Consider the following 17,292-nt stretch of genomic DNA (forward strand, 5'->3'; position numbering starts at 1 on the left):
TATGTGTAAACACAAAGCAGTCGTCCTCTACCCAGAAGATCAGCGGTTTGATCAAAGTCTTCCTAATCTGCATGTTGAAGGGTCCTTGGGCAAGATACTGAACCCCAAATTGACCCTCATAGAAAAAAAAGTGCTGCCTATAGATTCAATGTATTAAATGTGTGTGTAAATGGGAGAATGCAGAAAAAAAAAAACTACTGTAAAGAGCTTTGAGTGGTCATAAAGACTAGAAAAGTGCTATATAAATAGAGACCATTTACAAATATTAATACAAACAAATTATGTTATAGCATAATAATACAAGTACTTGAAATTGGCAGAATAACATTTGGGACTTCTTACCTACAACTTCATTCAAACAGATAACTGAATGGCACAAGAAGATGGAAGAAGCTCGTCTGCAGGAGCTGCGCAAAGGTAGAGAACTGATGGTCCAGAAGGAGGAGATAAAGTACCTGAAGAATCTTGTGGAGCAACAGGAGCGAAACGTCCAAACTCTGGAAGAGGATAATGTGCAGCAAAACACGGTGAGAGGAAAGACAAATGTGACGATTTTTTACAAACGCTTACAAATTTAATATCTAGAAATAGACAAATCAGTCTATTATTATTTTCATAATGAGTTATAATAAGGGTTTTTTAGTTGAATGAACTCAATTACAAAGATTGAGCAAAAGTGTCGCCATTGACAACAACTTGTTAAGGAGCTTTTCAGTACATATGTGTATCAGCAGTAATGTAGCTTACAAGGCCGATGTCAAGGTAAAGGAGAAAACTCTTTTTCATCTAAAGCTTCAAGAAGAACAGCAGCTCATGTGGGATCAGCGAGAGGTGGAGCTGCAGCGCCAAGTGGATCAGTATGAGAAACACCAAGATGAAATTGTGAGCAGTGTGAAAAAGGTAAGCTACTGTTTACAGTGGTTGACAAAGAAATCTGTAAAAAATAATGGCAATGCGATACATGATTATTCAGAGATGGACTGGTTTTCGAGCTCTTTCTCAGTTTTCAAATTCAGTCATAAAGCTTGGACTTAGTCTAGTGATACATTAAATATATTAAAAAATAATGTAATAACATTTGTTTTGGTTGTTTGCAGTTTGATGAAGGAACCGGCTCCTTACCAGACCCCAGTCTACCTCTTGCTCATCAGTTAGACTTTGCTCTTGGTAAAATCAGAGAGCATGTCCGCACCATCTTGGACACACAGGCCACCTGCAAAAGTTTGGATGAGGTATAGTATTCCATCCCTCCTCATAAGTATTCCTTCCATGTCGAGCCCATCGTATATTGTTTGAATTATCCTTCACATGCAGAAGTTGAAAGAGAAAGCAGAGGCTCTGTGGAAGGCAGAACAGAACATTGTGTCCAGGGACAAAGTCATCAATGAACTGCGTCTTCGGCTCCCAGCTGCTGCCAACAGAGAACGCCTCCTGGCTGACCTCGCAAAGCACGAGGAGGGCCAGTCGGACTGTCAGCCTGCCCTCAAGCTGGCTCAGCAGGCCATCAAAGACCTCCAGGGTCGACTTGACAAGAAGGAGGACGTATTAAAGAAATACCAGAACCAGTTGGCTCAAGCCAGAGAGGTACAGTGATGCAAGTAGAAGTGCTGGGCGTGCAGTGATTCCTAATGCAACAAATCCCCTTTATTAATCCTTAAGTGACTCCTGTTTGGTGTTTAAAAGTGGCCGCAGTGTGTTGCAGTGGTTAGTACTGTCACTTCACAGCATGAAAATAATCCGGCTTCCTCCTACTGTCCAAAGACATACAGCTTAGGTTAATTGGGGACCCTTATTTCTCGTAGGTGTGAATGTGAGAGAGAATTTATGTCAGCAGTGCCATACACAGGCGTACCTCTTTAAGCCTTGTAAAATGATTTAAATGAAACCATGTGAGATGTTTAGAGGGAGAAATTCTCAGAAATCAGTGACCTCAAAGATGTCCACACCAGTATTTTTTATAAGGGGAACCACAAGCTTAATCTTTATAGTCATAGAATTTAGTCAGTACTTTAGTAGTAGATAGGTATTAGATGAGGAGTAGATGTTAAACGTAACAAAATGTATATTCTCAAGTAAAATAGAAATTAAATTAAAATGATTATTAGATAAAAACTAAAGCAAAAGATTGAACAATAATCCAAATGAAAAGCCAGATGAAAAAATTGGTCTTTAATTTCTAACCATTACCAGCGGTAACATGCTCCGCAGAGTAAAGGCTAAAAAGCCTCAGCAGTACTTTTATGGGACACATAAGGATCTTTTAAAAGAAAGCTCTGGAGGATCTTAGTGATTTGGCTAGGACATAAAATGAAAGAAAATCTCTGATGTATGGGGGAGCAAGGCCGATCAAAGTTTTATTGACTAGTAAAAGAACTTTAAAATTGTCTCTAAAAAAGTACAGGTAGCCGCTGAAGAGTCTTAATCTGCAGTGTAATGTGATCCGTTCTCTTTGTTCTAGTTAAGACTCCGTCTGCGGCACTTTAAATTACAAACAGTTTTTCTTATAGGCTTTTCAGGTACTCCAGTTAAAATGGAGTTGCAATCCCCTAGATGCCTTATTAAGGATGAATAAGCAGTTTTACATAGTGATGGATATTTTTGTGGAGGAGCAACTTTATCTAATGAGGATCTTAGCTTTCACAATAACATCATCAACTATATCATTGATTAAACCAGTGGTTGCTGGAGGAAAGGTTTTTATCCAATTTGCAAACAGCTTCATTGTTTATGTTCTGCTTCACGACAGCAGTCTCTGGGCAGTACTTTGGTATAAAAACAGGAGTGCTTAAAAAACGACAAAAAGACACAGAACTCTAGTACACGTAATAAATATGTGCAGTCTATTTCCACAAACATGTGGTGGTGATCCCAGGAAATCCACGGTCCTTTAGTCAATAGTAAATAAACCCCACATTAAATGTTACTGCCATTGACTTTAAAAGCAAATGAAACAACTAGAGAAAATAGTGGCTACGTCACACACTTTTATTTTGTTCCCTGGAATAAAAAAGTAAAATTTAAGAGAAGAGAAATTACAGAAGACTCACATTCGGACCGAGGTAGTCAAAGTAAACCAGGCTTCAGTTGAAATGAATTAATTGATATAAAACATTTAGCTTATGCTCAGGAGTGCAAGCGTTAATGGCTCTGGTTTGGGGCTCACTAACACCAACATTGTTTTTCGTATTCATTAGGTTGCATTCGTTTCTGTCATAATATGGCAAGGATGCTTGTGCTCTGTAATTATGGTCTGAATGAGATGATGAGAGTGTTAGACAGATGAGGCCGGTAGGGGAGCCAGCAGCAGGTATTAGTGGTTTGATTCCACGTTTGATTCCCAGTTTGAGGGGGGTCTTTCTGTGTTATTCCCCTGTTTGCGTGTCTCTGTATGTTGGCCTTGTGATATGCTGGTGACCTGTCGGGGTTGCAGCTCGCCTCTTTCCCAATGTCAGCTGGGAATGGCTGCCGGTTCCCAACGCACCCCTCAAATAAGATAAGCAGTGTAGATAATGGATGGAATGACTTCAAAATGTATATTTCACTCCCACTACACCTTGTTGATCCCAGGATCAAGAGGAGATGATAAAGAGACACCAGGAGGAGCTCAGGATTCTACATCAGAAGCTTGACTTGCACTCTGACACGTCTTTGGACCACTTCAAACAGACAGCAATGGTAAGCATTTCTATCTCTTCTTGTTTTAATTATTTATGTATTTATTTTCGGGGTCAACTCTACGCAGTCTACACAGGATTGAGTGTAGATCTCCCACATTTTGGCCACTCTCAGAGACCAATACACAGTCCCTGTAGTTACACACAGGAACTGGAAGAAAATAAACTTTAAGATTAACTGGCAGTCAGATAACAAATACCTCTGCCCTGGCCAAACAGTGTCCTTGTTAAACCACATTTAAAAGTCCCTTAAAAATGCTGGATCTTTTTCATCAAGATCCATAAATTATTTTCTTCCACCAAGTTTCATGGTAATCCTTCCAGTTGTTTATGTGTAATCCTGCTAGCAAACATGAAGGCAGATGAGCAGCGGTATTACCCATGAAAACACAATTTCCTTGGCAGACAAAACAATGGGAAAACAGGGCTGAAAAGAGTTCAGCTATGACAATTTTGATACACAACAACATTGGTACATGTAGTTAATGACATCACATTTATATATATATATATATATATATATATATATATATATATATATATATATATATATATATATATATCCATCCAGAGACGCCTTATTTGAATACAAACAGGTCCTATATTGTATTTCTAAGGATACTGTCTGTATAATGTCATTGTTTCATGGAAAATGATGGAATTCAGAAGATGTTCCAGAGTCTTAGAGCACTGTTGTAAGTGTTTTGTTTAATGCTCCCTAAATCCTTTTCCAGGAGCTAATGAAGAAGCCCACAATCAAGGTGCCGACCTCCAAGCATCTGGAGCGCCTGGCTGAGCTGGAGCAGACCGTGGCTGAGCTGGACCTCTCGCTGTCGTCTGCTACAGAAAAGCTGAAGCTGACCACCGATGAGCTGCAGCGACAGAGGACCGCCATGGAAGCACAGGCTAAGAGACACTCTGATGACATGTCAAAGTAATTATCCCTGAAGCTTTTTCTGAGTTTGAGTCAGTGGTTAGGTCTGAAGGTTAAATTATATTAGAATCAGAATCCTTTATATTTCCTTTATCTTCATTGTTTTTATGACTAGAGTAATTTAAAATCGATACACACAAAAGTTCACTCCTAACTGTTGTTTATTCGAAGGACTTAAATATAGTATTAAATAGTAAATAGGGCTTTTACTGTGGAAAAAAATCATTGCTTTTAAATCAATAAACAGAACAGGTTTAGTATTACATTATTCCATATTTTTGCTTTTGCTGTGGATATTTATTCCACATATATTCCACTTAGGGTATTGACCAGCCTAAAGCACAGCTTAGAATAAGTTCATCATGTCAGCTTGGTTGAATAAGAGGATTTATACAACCTTAAAGCTATTGATGGGATACTCAAGATCACCTGATGTTAAGGGTTCAGAAATTTCATATGAAGCAGCAAAAGCGAAGCAGATTAAAGAGAGCATTCAAGATTCCTTAGTTTGTTTGTACCATTGAGACACAAGGCCATTCAGCTTTATGAGAACGCACCGCATGGCACCGACAGGGGCAAACAAAATACTATGATTTTCAAGCCGACCAGGATTGTCTGGTAGAGAATTCACGCTGCTTATGGCAACACAAACTGATAATAACTCTTACTTGCCCTGTTAGAAAGATGCGGTGCAGACACCATGGAGATCTAACAGCCATGCAGAATAAACCTGCATGCCCAAATATGTTTGTGCTTGGTAGAAATAGAGTCTTTGTCAATAGTCAATATAACTTGGCCACAATTTCAGAGCCTCTGGGAGCAATTGCCTATATTTGGGGCTTCTATGGTGGAAAAAGGATATCCAGGCCAAGACTTAGTCTTCCATTCACTTTACACTGTTTACAGTCTGACCAGTTTCTTTACTCACAAGTCAAACACAATATCTTTCGTACATGTGTAGGTCCAGATGGCATTTTGGCTAATTTCTATACCTATACCTATAAATGCAGATCCATTAAAAAGCCACGAGTTAATGCATTTTGGTCAATGTATTCCCCCTGTTTTGCTTTCCACAGCTACCTCAAACGTAATTGGTCAAACTAGGAGGCGTCTAGCCTCAAAATCTGGTCCCTCGCCTTTAGATTCTGTGTATTGACCTAAATAATCTGTTAAGAGATTTGGCCTTGACATACATGGGAGGATTGTGTTGCCTACCAAACAGGGCTGGCAGGTCTATATCAAAAGGAGGTGTATTTGAGAAGTGGATGCGATCAAGCTCTTGCCCCTGTGTCTGAATGAAGTGAAGTTGCTTTGCACATATGTGTCTGCCAATGTGGCTGAAATTGTATCTTAAAAGTGACCTGCTAAAAGGCATACACTAACAGTAACAGTGTCAATAATTATGCAGGGAGATAATTTGTTCTGTCTGAAGGCAACTGAACAGTGTTTATATTGATCTGGTACACAATCAGCCGCTTGTGATACAATGTCAAGAGTTTTTGAAAACCATCAAATCCTCACTTCCAGTGTACTTTGCCTCGGTTTCAATTTTTCGAATATACATAACATTAAATATACAATCTATGTACGTGTGCATTTGTAGCCTTGTATTATTCCCCCCCTTTGCTGCAAGCTAATCTTTTGAATAAGTATGTACATTTTAAGTTTATTTTATTTACTCATGTCTACAACCTCTGCAGGGATTAAAAGTCTCTTATAAAAACAAACTAACAGAAGAGTCTTGTTGCAGGATAGATGAGCATCATGTTTCCCAGGTAAAGAGTCTGACTGCTGAGGTTGAGGATCAGGGAAACCAAATGGCCCAGAAGGAGAAGGAGATGAACTACCTCCGCACTGAGCTGGAGGCCCAGAGGGAGGCCAACGTCCGCTCCCCCAGTAACACCATGAAAAACCTGGTTGAACGACTCAAAGCTCAGCTCGCTCAGAAAGAGAAACAGCTCAAGGTTGTTCTTTTATCATATTACTTTTTAATGTACTTTTCTGTTTCATGGAGGTAAATTGTTTGCTCCTGTTGCTTTACAAAAGTACCCAGATATCTTTGGGAATGAGGAAATGCTTTCATTCGTTGGCGCCATTCCCCCAGAGTGCATATGTTTCATCCCTTTCCAAAGATGTGCATACCAGGTGGACACATTGCACAAAGTACTTCATACAGCAACAAATGAGTGCTTTGGTCTGTGTTTGGTCAGTGTCATGGAGTGGCTGCCTGGTCTAGATGCTTTCTTGCTGTTCGCCCAGCATTTACTTGTTGGTAAACTTGAAAGAAGCGTATGAATGTTGCTTTTTAGCTTTTCAGCTTCATAACAAGTAACAACTAAGTAGATCTGGAGATCAATTGTAATGATACACACAGTACAAACATGTTTACCACTGCACTTATCATATGTATCATAAAGGGCATCTCTATGTTCCCTGTTCTCTCAGGCTCTCAGTAAAGCTCTGTTGGAGCTGCGGGCAGAGATGACGTCTGCTGCTGAGCAGCAAGTCATAGCTAATGCTGCACAAAAAGAAGAGAGCCTCAATGTGCAGATGCTGATTGACAGGCACACCAAAGACCTGAAGGTGAGGTTTTCATGTGTGTTACATTTCATAGACGACATGTATGGAAAGTTTACAGCTGGTTTACATAGGTCTGTTTTGATTTACTGTCACGATGTCCCCGGTAACGTTGGTGAACACATTAAACAGGCCAGCCTTGTTGCACAGACAGAATTATTGACATAATGAATAGTTGTTTTCCTTAATCACATCTTCAAGGAAAGTTGGGGTTTAGTCTGATATGTAATGATTTAAAACTTTATCATGATTTATTTTGTCTCAATTGAAAAAACACATACTGATAGCAGATAGCATAACCACCAAATAACATCAAAATCTGGTTATATTCTTTGGTTATTACAAATCCTATAAAAAACTAAAATATGCAATGTGTTTGTTGGTCTCTGAGTATTTGCCTACTTCCTTTGAAAACAATCACAAATAGAAAATACAACATTTTTTACAAATATAACACAGGCTTTGGATACACAGATAATACTTGATGTTGTTGATGTGACTTGGTTGATGTGTATGGTTTGGGATTGTTCATTGGCTTTATTGTAAAGAAAGAAAAAGATTAGCGAAATTTTTTTGTGTTAGATTATTGGACAAGATGTTGAATATCTCTTGAACATCTTCTAAAAAATAAAAGTTACCAACTGCTGTTAGATGTTAGCAGGTGCTATCGGCCGCCAGCAGATGTTAGGGACATAACTTCAGTTGTGCACCTTAGGGTCATCAAGTTTTTTGTCCTTGTAATCAACGATACAGGCCGAACTTGAGGTTACATTGGGGCTAAAGGTAAATCTGTCTGGCTACTGGCTTAAATGGCAGTACAATGAAAGCCATGTGGCCCGCTCAGTAGATCAGACATCATTTCTCATTTTAGAACATAGGGCAAGATGGAGAATATCCCTTGTATGTTTTAGAGCTCTAATTAATGCCTACAACCAGTTGGATGTTACCGTGGATGTTGGGAACATGTCTTCAGTTGTGTACTCAAAAGGCCTTAAATCCTTCTTCTCCAAAGGTGCGGGTGCAAGAACTCAATGAAGACCTTCAAGCTGCAAAGGACACCGCCAAGGCAATGAGAGGTCGGGAGAGCACCCTGAAAGAGGAAGTGGACTGCTTGAACCAGGACCTCCAGAGGAGTCATAAAACCCAGAGACGTCTGCAGGCTGAGAGGGAAGAGAAGGAGCAGGAAATTCTGGAGCTCAAGCAACAAACCAAGAGGCTCAGCAGCGCTCTGCAGGTTAGTGTTTGTAAGATGCAACTCATTTTGACTGGAGCGTATTGTTGTCGCTGTTGGTAATAATACAGTGGTATGCTCAACAACACCCTTGTGATCACCAGACACATGACGTCAGCATAACATCAAGTTGTCAAGTGATCGGGATCCTCTGACTCAGGCATGACATCCAGACCTTGAGATATGATCAAATATAATAAAGACAAGCAAAGCCTGCTAGGCTCTTCCACAGCATTCTTTTTTAAATTGAGGAATGCATAAAGAATTGAGTCATTTGTCTAACATTTTTAATTCTTCTTGTGTAAGGTTTTGTTGTGGATCAGTGTCACCAAGCATGTACAGTACAATTAAAGGTAGACTTCTTAGTTTCTCAGGACTTCAGCATAAATAACATAACATAATGTCATGTGGTGCGACCCGGTCTTAGAACATTGAGGTGCATGAATGAAAATTCTCTTCTCTGTATTTATGATTAAGAATCAACCAGAACCAGATGGGAAGGGGCCGACAGTCGAGAATCTGCAGAAGAAGATCAGGAGGCTGGAGTCTGACTTTGACAAAAGGGCAGAAATGAAACATGTTAAAGATGATCATGGAAAGGTTTGAACATTAATTTAGTCAACATTTAAAATTGTTTTAAGGTCTTTATCAATGAACAGCCTCTGATATTGCATGGTCTATATTAGTGCAATTTCTACTGCCTTCCACTATAAGCGTTGCCTGACTTTTTTTTCTTAAGCCCTAAATCATTTTCAGTCCCCACTTTCAGTGGTACGTCACAGCAACTGAACCTCAACCAGCGGTGAATGTGTCTGGTCACACTGGCTGCGTGACCGGCGCATTGGGATGGGGAACATGGAATCAGCAGTGCAAGCAGCGTGTCTCAGTCGCGTGGTGTTGTTGTTGTGAAGGCGATTGGGCAGAGAAGCTCCTGCTGCGTTGTCAATATTATATTATTCACTGACATTCATGTTTGAAAACTGACTTCTCACCATCGCTTTTCCATGTTAGTTGTGTTTTCTGTTACTAAGCAACCAACTGCCAAGTAGACAATCTGCTTCCTGTCCATAACTGGTCAAATGTCTTATGTTTTCAGGGGCACGTTCAACCGCAAAAAGTTTTTGCTTAATTTTGCAGCCGTTTCTGGGCTAAAATATTTAAATGTCACCCCATCTACACCGTCAGATATAGGCTAGTAAACTTTAGTTAAGATTTTAAATTAAAAGTACTTGTTTGACCGATTATATATATTAATTTATTATGCTCTGACATCATGAGATCATTACTATTGAAGCAGTTGTGTAAGCAGGAGGTGGAGCGAGAGCAAAATACATTTTATACAGTTTTATTTACGAGGAAGTTAGAGCTTGTTTCTCTTTCTAATTTGTGGTGAGATACTGGATCATTGAAGCATTTGAGAACTTCAGAGAGAAAAAGCTATTAATAACACAGACATTTGAAAAAACTATATTGCTTTTACAGAAGCAAAAGATTTTCTAAACCACTGGTTAAGTATTTAACAATGCGTTTTAACAGCTTATTAAATTATCTTTTGTTTGAAATCTTGTAATGGAGTAAAATAATAAATAATAATTCAACAATGCTCTTTTAAATGTATCAGAGTAGAAGTATGAGTCGCAAGAAGTGGAAATACTAAAGTATAAGTACTTAAATGTTGTGAACTAAACAATAAATATTTGAGATTTTAAGTATTTGTGACATTATGTAGTATAAACTAAAGTTACCATATATCTCATGCGATGCATGGATGTTCAAAAAAGGCTTGTTTATTTTATCAATAAGTTTAATAATACAATAAACACAATAAATAAACTGGGGGCAAAATATTGAAATCTTAGTTTTTGGATAAACTCAGTGCCCCCCTCTTCCTTTTGGAGTTTTAAATATTCTTTTAAGGTTTCTTCCACTGCCAAATAAATCTGGAAATGATTTTGTTCAATTAAGAAAACTGTTTTAAGTGAATTTCTACAGGAGGTGCTTAAAATAAGAGATATCAAGGATGAATGTTCATTTTTACAACGTCAACTCTCTGAGGCTGAAGAAAGGTGTGGTATTCCATTTTGTTATGAGAGGACCATAATTTATCTCTTCTTATGATGGAATATCCCTCTAAGGCACATTGTGGTGTATAATTAAATGTTCAGACCAGAGTTTTTTCCCCTTTAAAATTATAGCCTACATTTCTCATACCTACTTCTACCTGTGAGTCACATAGACCGCAGGGGGTAAAGAAAAAGCAATGCTGGAATGTATGCATTCTTATGCAAGTTTTTACCCTAAAGCCTGTTTAATACCAGGTTTTTTTATCCATCTGTAAATTAACTTAGGTTTTCCTTGTCGGTTTCCAATAGTTCAAATATGTGTAAGACAATTTATTACTCAGCCCTACATGTGATTTCTGATAAAGAAAAATTCCGATTATGTCCCAATCCCTTCCTGGGTTGTCATCAGCTGCCATGTCCAATTTCAGCTTGTTTTCTATCATGTTCGCGGCTGTCGAACGTGACGAACCGAGCTTGCAAATTAAACTGTCACTCCTTTAGTCGTTGGACCAAAAAACCAACATAAAAAATTCCAACTGTTCTGAATTGTATTTATAGTAGCATTGTCATTGGATATGTGTATACTTGTCTTGCAGTCTAAAGAAGAGATCGTGCGGTGGGAGGAGGGTAAGAAATGGCAGGCCAAGATGGACAAAGTGAAGAATTCACTGAAGGAGAAGGAACGTGAGAACGAGTCCATGTCCAAACAGCTCAGCACTCTGAAAGACCTCTACGCCAGGTCAGTGTGAATATCATACCACAGCTCTTCATCTTTTTGTTTATGTAACAGAATTCCTTCAACTGGAGGGAGGTAGAGAAACCTAGCAGGAAAAGAAAAAACACATAGAATGACATTTTATAATTTTCCAAATCTAAAGTCTTTGAATTCCCTGTTTTAACAGTCCAAAAGCCTAAGGTTCAAGTTCCTTTTATACTAGACAAAGAGAGGTGATAAGCATCACATTAGAGAAGCTAGAAACCGAAAATGTTTAGTAACTGATTAGTTGTGTAATACCTATGTATTTAGAAAACATTATATAAGGTATATGAGAGTATCAGTCTGATTATATAAAAAGCTACTGCCACTGTCAAGATTGAAATGTCAATCAATGTGCATCACTGTTTTCATCCTGTTCTACTGTGTGTGTGCAGACTGGAGCAAGAGAAGGGTGCACTGCAGAAGAAGCTCAAGGCTCGAGGTGTGACTGCTGACCAGGTAGTGGGTGTGAGAACCACTGAAATGGAGAAGGAACTAGAGGAGCTGAAGAAGAAGAACTTAGACCTGGAGACGCAGATCCTCACCATAAAGTATGTATCAGTCTTTACAAATTTTCGACATTGCCCTGATTTTAGTTTGTTGTTCTGGAGATATTTCATGTGGACGGGGATTATGGGTTCTGGGTTCCTAATCTGTCTTTAAATGGTTTCTTTCTTCCTCCTTGTACTCCAGCTTCCTCACACAATACAAAAATGAGCAGGTTAAGTTAACCGGCCTCTCTAAATTGCCTATAAATGCGAATATGAGCTTGCATGGTTGTTTGATACACCGTGTTGTATCCCGCATCTCACTCAATATTAGCTGCGATTGGCTCCTGTCCCTGCAACCCTCAAAAGGATAAGTGGATGATAGATAGATGGATGGACAGGAATCCTTTTTTCATTTGCTGGGTTTGCATAAATACTATCAAATTAGATTAATTTAACACATCTCATACGTAAAAATTACACAAGGCAATGCACTTCACAAAATACAAATTAAGCTTCTTGTGTTTCTAAACAAGAAGCTGGTTGCAACCCTGAAACTAAACGGAAGGCCCTATCAAAATCAATCAAGTAACTTGATATCACTCCAATCTGAGCTATGAGAGCGGAAATTAATGATTTAACATTTATTATCTTGTATCTTAATTTCATGGAATTCTCCAAAATAATTATTTGAAATTAGTTATTATTGTTTGATACAATTTTATGGATAGAGAGATTGGTAAATTACCTTACATGTATGAATAAGCTCAATGGTGAGGTCAACAATCTTTGTAACTAGCCCCTTGAATTGATGTACTACTGCTATCAAACATGTGCGTACCACAATTTTGTTTCACTTAAGCAACCAAATATGCTAGTGATCATAAACTGTCTCTGTGATAAGCCAAACAGGTTCTTTATTAATATTACAAATAGATTCTGAGAAAGCGATTCAAATGAATTCATTCTTCATTTATGTAGTACCCTAAAGACATAGGGCTTTACAGTACAATAAAAAGGGCAATGATTAAAAAAAGACATAAGGAAATGATAATAAGAGACATGGTAGAATAGAGAGACCAGTGAAGCATAGTTTTCACAGGATTTTTTTTCATGAAACTTCACAGTTATGTTAATCAGGAAGTTCCTTTTGATATTTTGCATTTGCCGAAGGGGATATGCCATCTCCTGATCACTGTCTTTCCCACAGCTCCAAGGATGTTCCATCGATGTACAAAATACTCTAAATACACTTCCCAGAATTCAATTGCTCTCAATACTGGAACAGTTATAAGGCCAGTGTCAAACGACCTACGTGGTCTCTGGGGAGTATAGATTAAAACCCTGTCTGAGAAGTATATGGGCTAGTCCATTGAGGAATTTAAAAATTTTAAAAGGATTTTATAATACATTCTAAAACGGACATGCAAACAATGAAGACAGGTGAAATGTGTGTTCTGCTTTTGGTCTTCCTTAGTCCATCTGTTTGAGATTTATAGCTTATTTATTGCTTTCTTAGACTCACCAGAAAAGACAGCATTATAGTAGTCAAGTCTGCTAGTGATAAAAGGATGGTATCTGCCTGGAAGATAAATTGTTGCACTTAAGCAATGTATCTTAGATGATCGAAAGCACTTTTAGTTATATTACTGACATGAGATTCAAAATAAAAATCATAGCCTAGAACCATATCAAGATTTTTTTGGTAGGTGCTTTAGGGGGAGGTAGGAGAGTATACATTTTTTTTTAAATAAGTGATATGACTTATGCATTGAACCAGTTTATCATAGGGCTGATTTCATCGCGTGATAATGAAATGTTCAGTTGTGTATCAACAACGTAGCTATGAAACTGAATCCCTTGCTTTCATGATATTTCCTTGTCTTTCCTAGAATTAACAGAGAAGGTTCCAGAGTGGAGCCTATAGGAACATCACATTTTTTTAAACCATGTTTTTGTTGCTGAGGCTCATTATTGGTCCAAATAATCCACCTTTATATTTTTTTTTGAACGCACAGACAACAACAGGCTTTACCTCGTGATGATGCCATGGAGAGTCTGATGCTGAAGAACCGCTATCTAGAGGACAGAATCCACATTTTAGACAGTCAGATGTCCAAAGAGCCTTCGTCAAGACCCTCTGTAAGTGCTCATTGACATACAAGAAAACAGTAAAACACCTGTGTGCTTGAAAACCTAATGTGGTGAAACAATTAAGCTGCTTTCAGACATAAACTGAAATCAGGATAATCTCTTAACATTCTCTAGAGGTGCCACAAATGTCCAAGTGAGAGGCTAAAGACATTCTCAGGAGTTTCTCCTGCCAACTACTAAAAACTCTGGAGCTTTTCCGAATGAGCTCATGTGCAGGAGGTCCTCTGGGAGATTAACCGCAAGCATGTGGACGTGTTGATGACATTTCTTACATGCAATCAATGCAAAACCTCAAATATATATATTATAATAATAATACGGATATCTCAAGATGAAAAAGAGGTAGGAGACGCAGAACAAAGATGTCAAGAAACTTTTTAGGGATAAGGGCTGATTCCAGTGTTTATGTGCTATAATCAAAAACAGATGATCTCTGCAGCGAAAGTAATAAATCATATCCTATCTTTGTCTGCTGAGCCAACCTTCACCTGAACGCTGTGGACACTTTTCTGTTGTTTTTAACGCGTCTGACTAGAGAATCTCCTGCTGCGGCTTTCACATGTGAAAGGCGACTCCTGAAAACCCCATTCCCCAATGTCTTCAAATTATCTGGAGTTCATGTCTGAAAATGGCCTATTATTATTTCTTACAAAAATATTACCACGCAATTTAATTTGTATCAAAGAAAGTTATTCAGCAAAGTTGACATTCTAATAATGGGAATTTGCTATTTCTCTGTTTTGCATTATACATTCCATTTTAACTTTACAACGTTCACTATTATCAATTATTATAGATGAAATGTGATAGTTCATATGTGATAAATATAGTAAAAACTGATCTTAATTGCAAATATAAAACGTACAGTCAGATTTTATTTGTGTTTCATTGTTTTGCTCTGTGTTATGTACAGCACTTTGTAACTTTGTTTTGAAAAGTGTCATATATTTAAAGTTATTATTGTTTTTATAATTTATTAAGGCATAGATGACAATACCTCACCATGGTGTCTCGTGAAGAATAACTTTAGCTTATCTAAAATAGAATAATAATTCAACCAATGTAAGAAAAGAAAAGATCAAACAAAGACAGAGGAAAATCACAGCCTTGATCTGATCTGCTGAGGAGAGGAGATCTCCCTGAGGCTGAATTAGGGTACTTTACAGGGCAGAGCATGCTGGGCCTAGGGAAACCTCATAATGCTGATAACCCTCCATTAAACACCTGTAAAACACAACCACATGGACACAGAGACTCCTATTTCCCAGGTGGACGAGAGTTGTCACAGGATTAAAAGACATTTTTCTTTTGTTGTATTCCAATATTCATTATTCTTTATCCTCTTTCTTCATGTATCTCCATTGACACTGGATTCAATCTAATTCATTGCCTTTGAAGGTAAAAAGCTCCTACTCCCAGGCTTTGAAAGGGATTTGTTCTGTCACTTTTGATGTTGCGGATGGGCAGTTCGAAAGGAATGTTACACCCCATTTCGCTGAGTCCTCCAGCTGCTCCATCAGCCCTGAAGCTGTCAAAGAGCCCGCTCACCATCAGAGGGCGCCAAAGCAGAGTCACACAGACAGTGAAACTCAAAGCAGCTTTGTTGGGGAAGAGGATGTTTGCCTTGACCACGAGCAACCCAGCCCCGATGTAGAAGAAAACGCAGCAGCTGACAAAACGCATGATGAAGTAGATGATGAAGCTGATCATGCTAAAGATGATGAGACACAAACAGAAGCAGATCATGTAGAAGGCACTAACATCCCATATGGTTCTGATCTTGGCGTGCTTGAAGAAAAAGAAGAAAGCACCTTGCTCTCTCAACCACAGATCACAAAAGAAACTGGGGCCAAGTCCAATGATCTGTTAGAAAGACCTAGATCAGCTATGTCATCCTCTAAGCCAAGGGCAGCAGCAACAGGCCATGAAACAAATGAAACTATGACTAAAGAGAGTGCTGCTGAACAAGAGGATCGAGACACTGATGATGATGATAATGATGATGATGTGAGAATCAGGGCAGAGAAGACACAAGAGGATAATAAGCAGATTGAGCTGAAAAATGAAGCAGTTAAGACTACAAAGGAGGCAACAGAGGAAGATAATCCAGAACAGTCATGCTCAGCAGAGCCAGATGTGGAATACAGCACCACACAGAGCAAACACCTGGGGTTCATTAGAAGAAGAAGGGATGAGTGCATTCGAAAACGAGAAAGCAGATGTCTTAGATATCAAAAGGTACTCCAGGCTCTATAGTCACCCAAGCTTAAGTGATGTGGTAGCATGGCAGTATATGTGGCAGAGTAGAAGTCAAGGACCTAACAGTAGAAGTGGCTTGTTTGTGTTTGGATCCCCTGCATTGTCCTTGATGGATGTGGTCGTGTGTTTCAGTTTCATGACCCCTAGAACAAGGGCATGGATTTAACAAAGATGCTGGTTCCCTACACTCCCTTAGTGATTTAGTTTTTAAGGATGCAATCTCTTCCACCGTAGTAGTTGTTATCACCATACAATGTAAATCATTTTCTCTGGCTCAGGTTGTATCTTTGCTTCCCTCCAGACTTCAGGTAGAGGCACTGGCACACCCTCACAGAGAGATCAAGACCTTCAAAAAGAAAACCTCAAGCTTGCCTCTGAGAACCTGGAGCTGCGCTTTCAGCTGGAGCAGAGCGACAAAGACTTACCAAGACTCAAGGTAGGCAGAACAGGGACACAGAGCAGGCTGGTCAGTGAAATGTTCTAACCAGCTGCTAGCTTCATATTTACCGTACAGACATCACTAAGAGCTGGCAGCTTTTTCTCATGATTGAAGATGTTTGTCATGAAATGTTGTGTTCTCTCAGCCAATGTGTTGAATTTCACTTTAGTGAATGGAGAGTTTATTCATTGCATCATCAATTTATCTTCAACTGCATTTATATCAGTTTTGCCAGTGTTTTGTACCCCATAATTCAACCCCAACATAAACTGAAGGAAAAAAATGTGTTTTATTTTACTTTATACCCCTTTTCTCTGTTATCTCACAGAACCAAGTTGCAGACCTGAAGGAGATGTGCAACGCTTTGAAGAAGGATAAGGCAGAGGTGAAGAAAAACCTGGCTCATATAAGTGGAGTAAGTTGAAGTCCAAAGCAAAGGACCAAAGCTCAGGCCTAGTGAGGCAAAACTAATGAGGTCCTGGTTAGTACAGGTAAGATGGGAGTTGTGGTTAGGTATGAATTTGTCATGGATAATGTTATGACAAACAGACAATTTAGAGTTAATGCTTTACACAAAACCATAGCATGACAAACATGCAAAGTTGTCATAAAACTTAGGTGTGTAAAGAACGAAAGGAAGACTACATTTAGAAATAATTTGTATTAACTACTACTGAGTACTCAGAGGTGGGGACATCATGTTGGTGATTCCGTTA

The 17,292-nt window shown here is 38.7% G+C and overlaps 1 protein-coding gene across 1 annotated transcript in view; it reads left to right on the plus strand.

Moving 5' to 3' along the window:
• cep290 (centrosomal protein 290) overlaps positions 1 to 17,292 on the plus strand; it is a 45,858-nt gene that overhangs the window by 23,345 nt on the left and 5,221 nt on the right. The window contains exons 30-44 of the mRNA XM_061077123.1: positions 363 to 527; positions 793 to 900; positions 1,098 to 1,232; positions 1,315 to 1,584; positions 3,568 to 3,675; positions 4,409 to 4,608; positions 6,359 to 6,572; positions 7,054 to 7,191; positions 8,198 to 8,419; positions 8,894 to 9,016; positions 11,076 to 11,218; positions 11,632 to 11,787; positions 13,743 to 13,866; positions 16,439 to 16,573; positions 16,905 to 16,991. Coding sequence (XP_060933106.1) covers positions 363 to 527; positions 793 to 900; positions 1,098 to 1,232; positions 1,315 to 1,584; positions 3,568 to 3,675; positions 4,409 to 4,608; positions 6,359 to 6,572; positions 7,054 to 7,191; positions 8,198 to 8,419; positions 8,894 to 9,016; positions 11,076 to 11,218; positions 11,632 to 11,787; positions 13,743 to 13,866; positions 16,439 to 16,573; positions 16,905 to 16,991 — 2,328 coding nt within the window. The remainder of the gene's footprint in view (positions 1 to 362; positions 528 to 792; positions 901 to 1,097; positions 1,233 to 1,314; positions 1,585 to 3,567; positions 3,676 to 4,408; positions 4,609 to 6,358; positions 6,573 to 7,053; positions 7,192 to 8,197; positions 8,420 to 8,893; positions 9,017 to 11,075; positions 11,219 to 11,631; positions 11,788 to 13,742; positions 13,867 to 16,438; positions 16,574 to 16,904; positions 16,992 to 17,292) is intronic.

Source organism: Limanda limanda, chromosome 8 (genome assembly GCF_963576545.1).
Source record: "Limanda limanda chromosome 8, fLimLim1.1, whole genome shotgun sequence".
NCBI lineage: Eukaryota > Metazoa > Chordata > Actinopteri > Pleuronectiformes > Pleuronectidae > Limanda > Limanda limanda.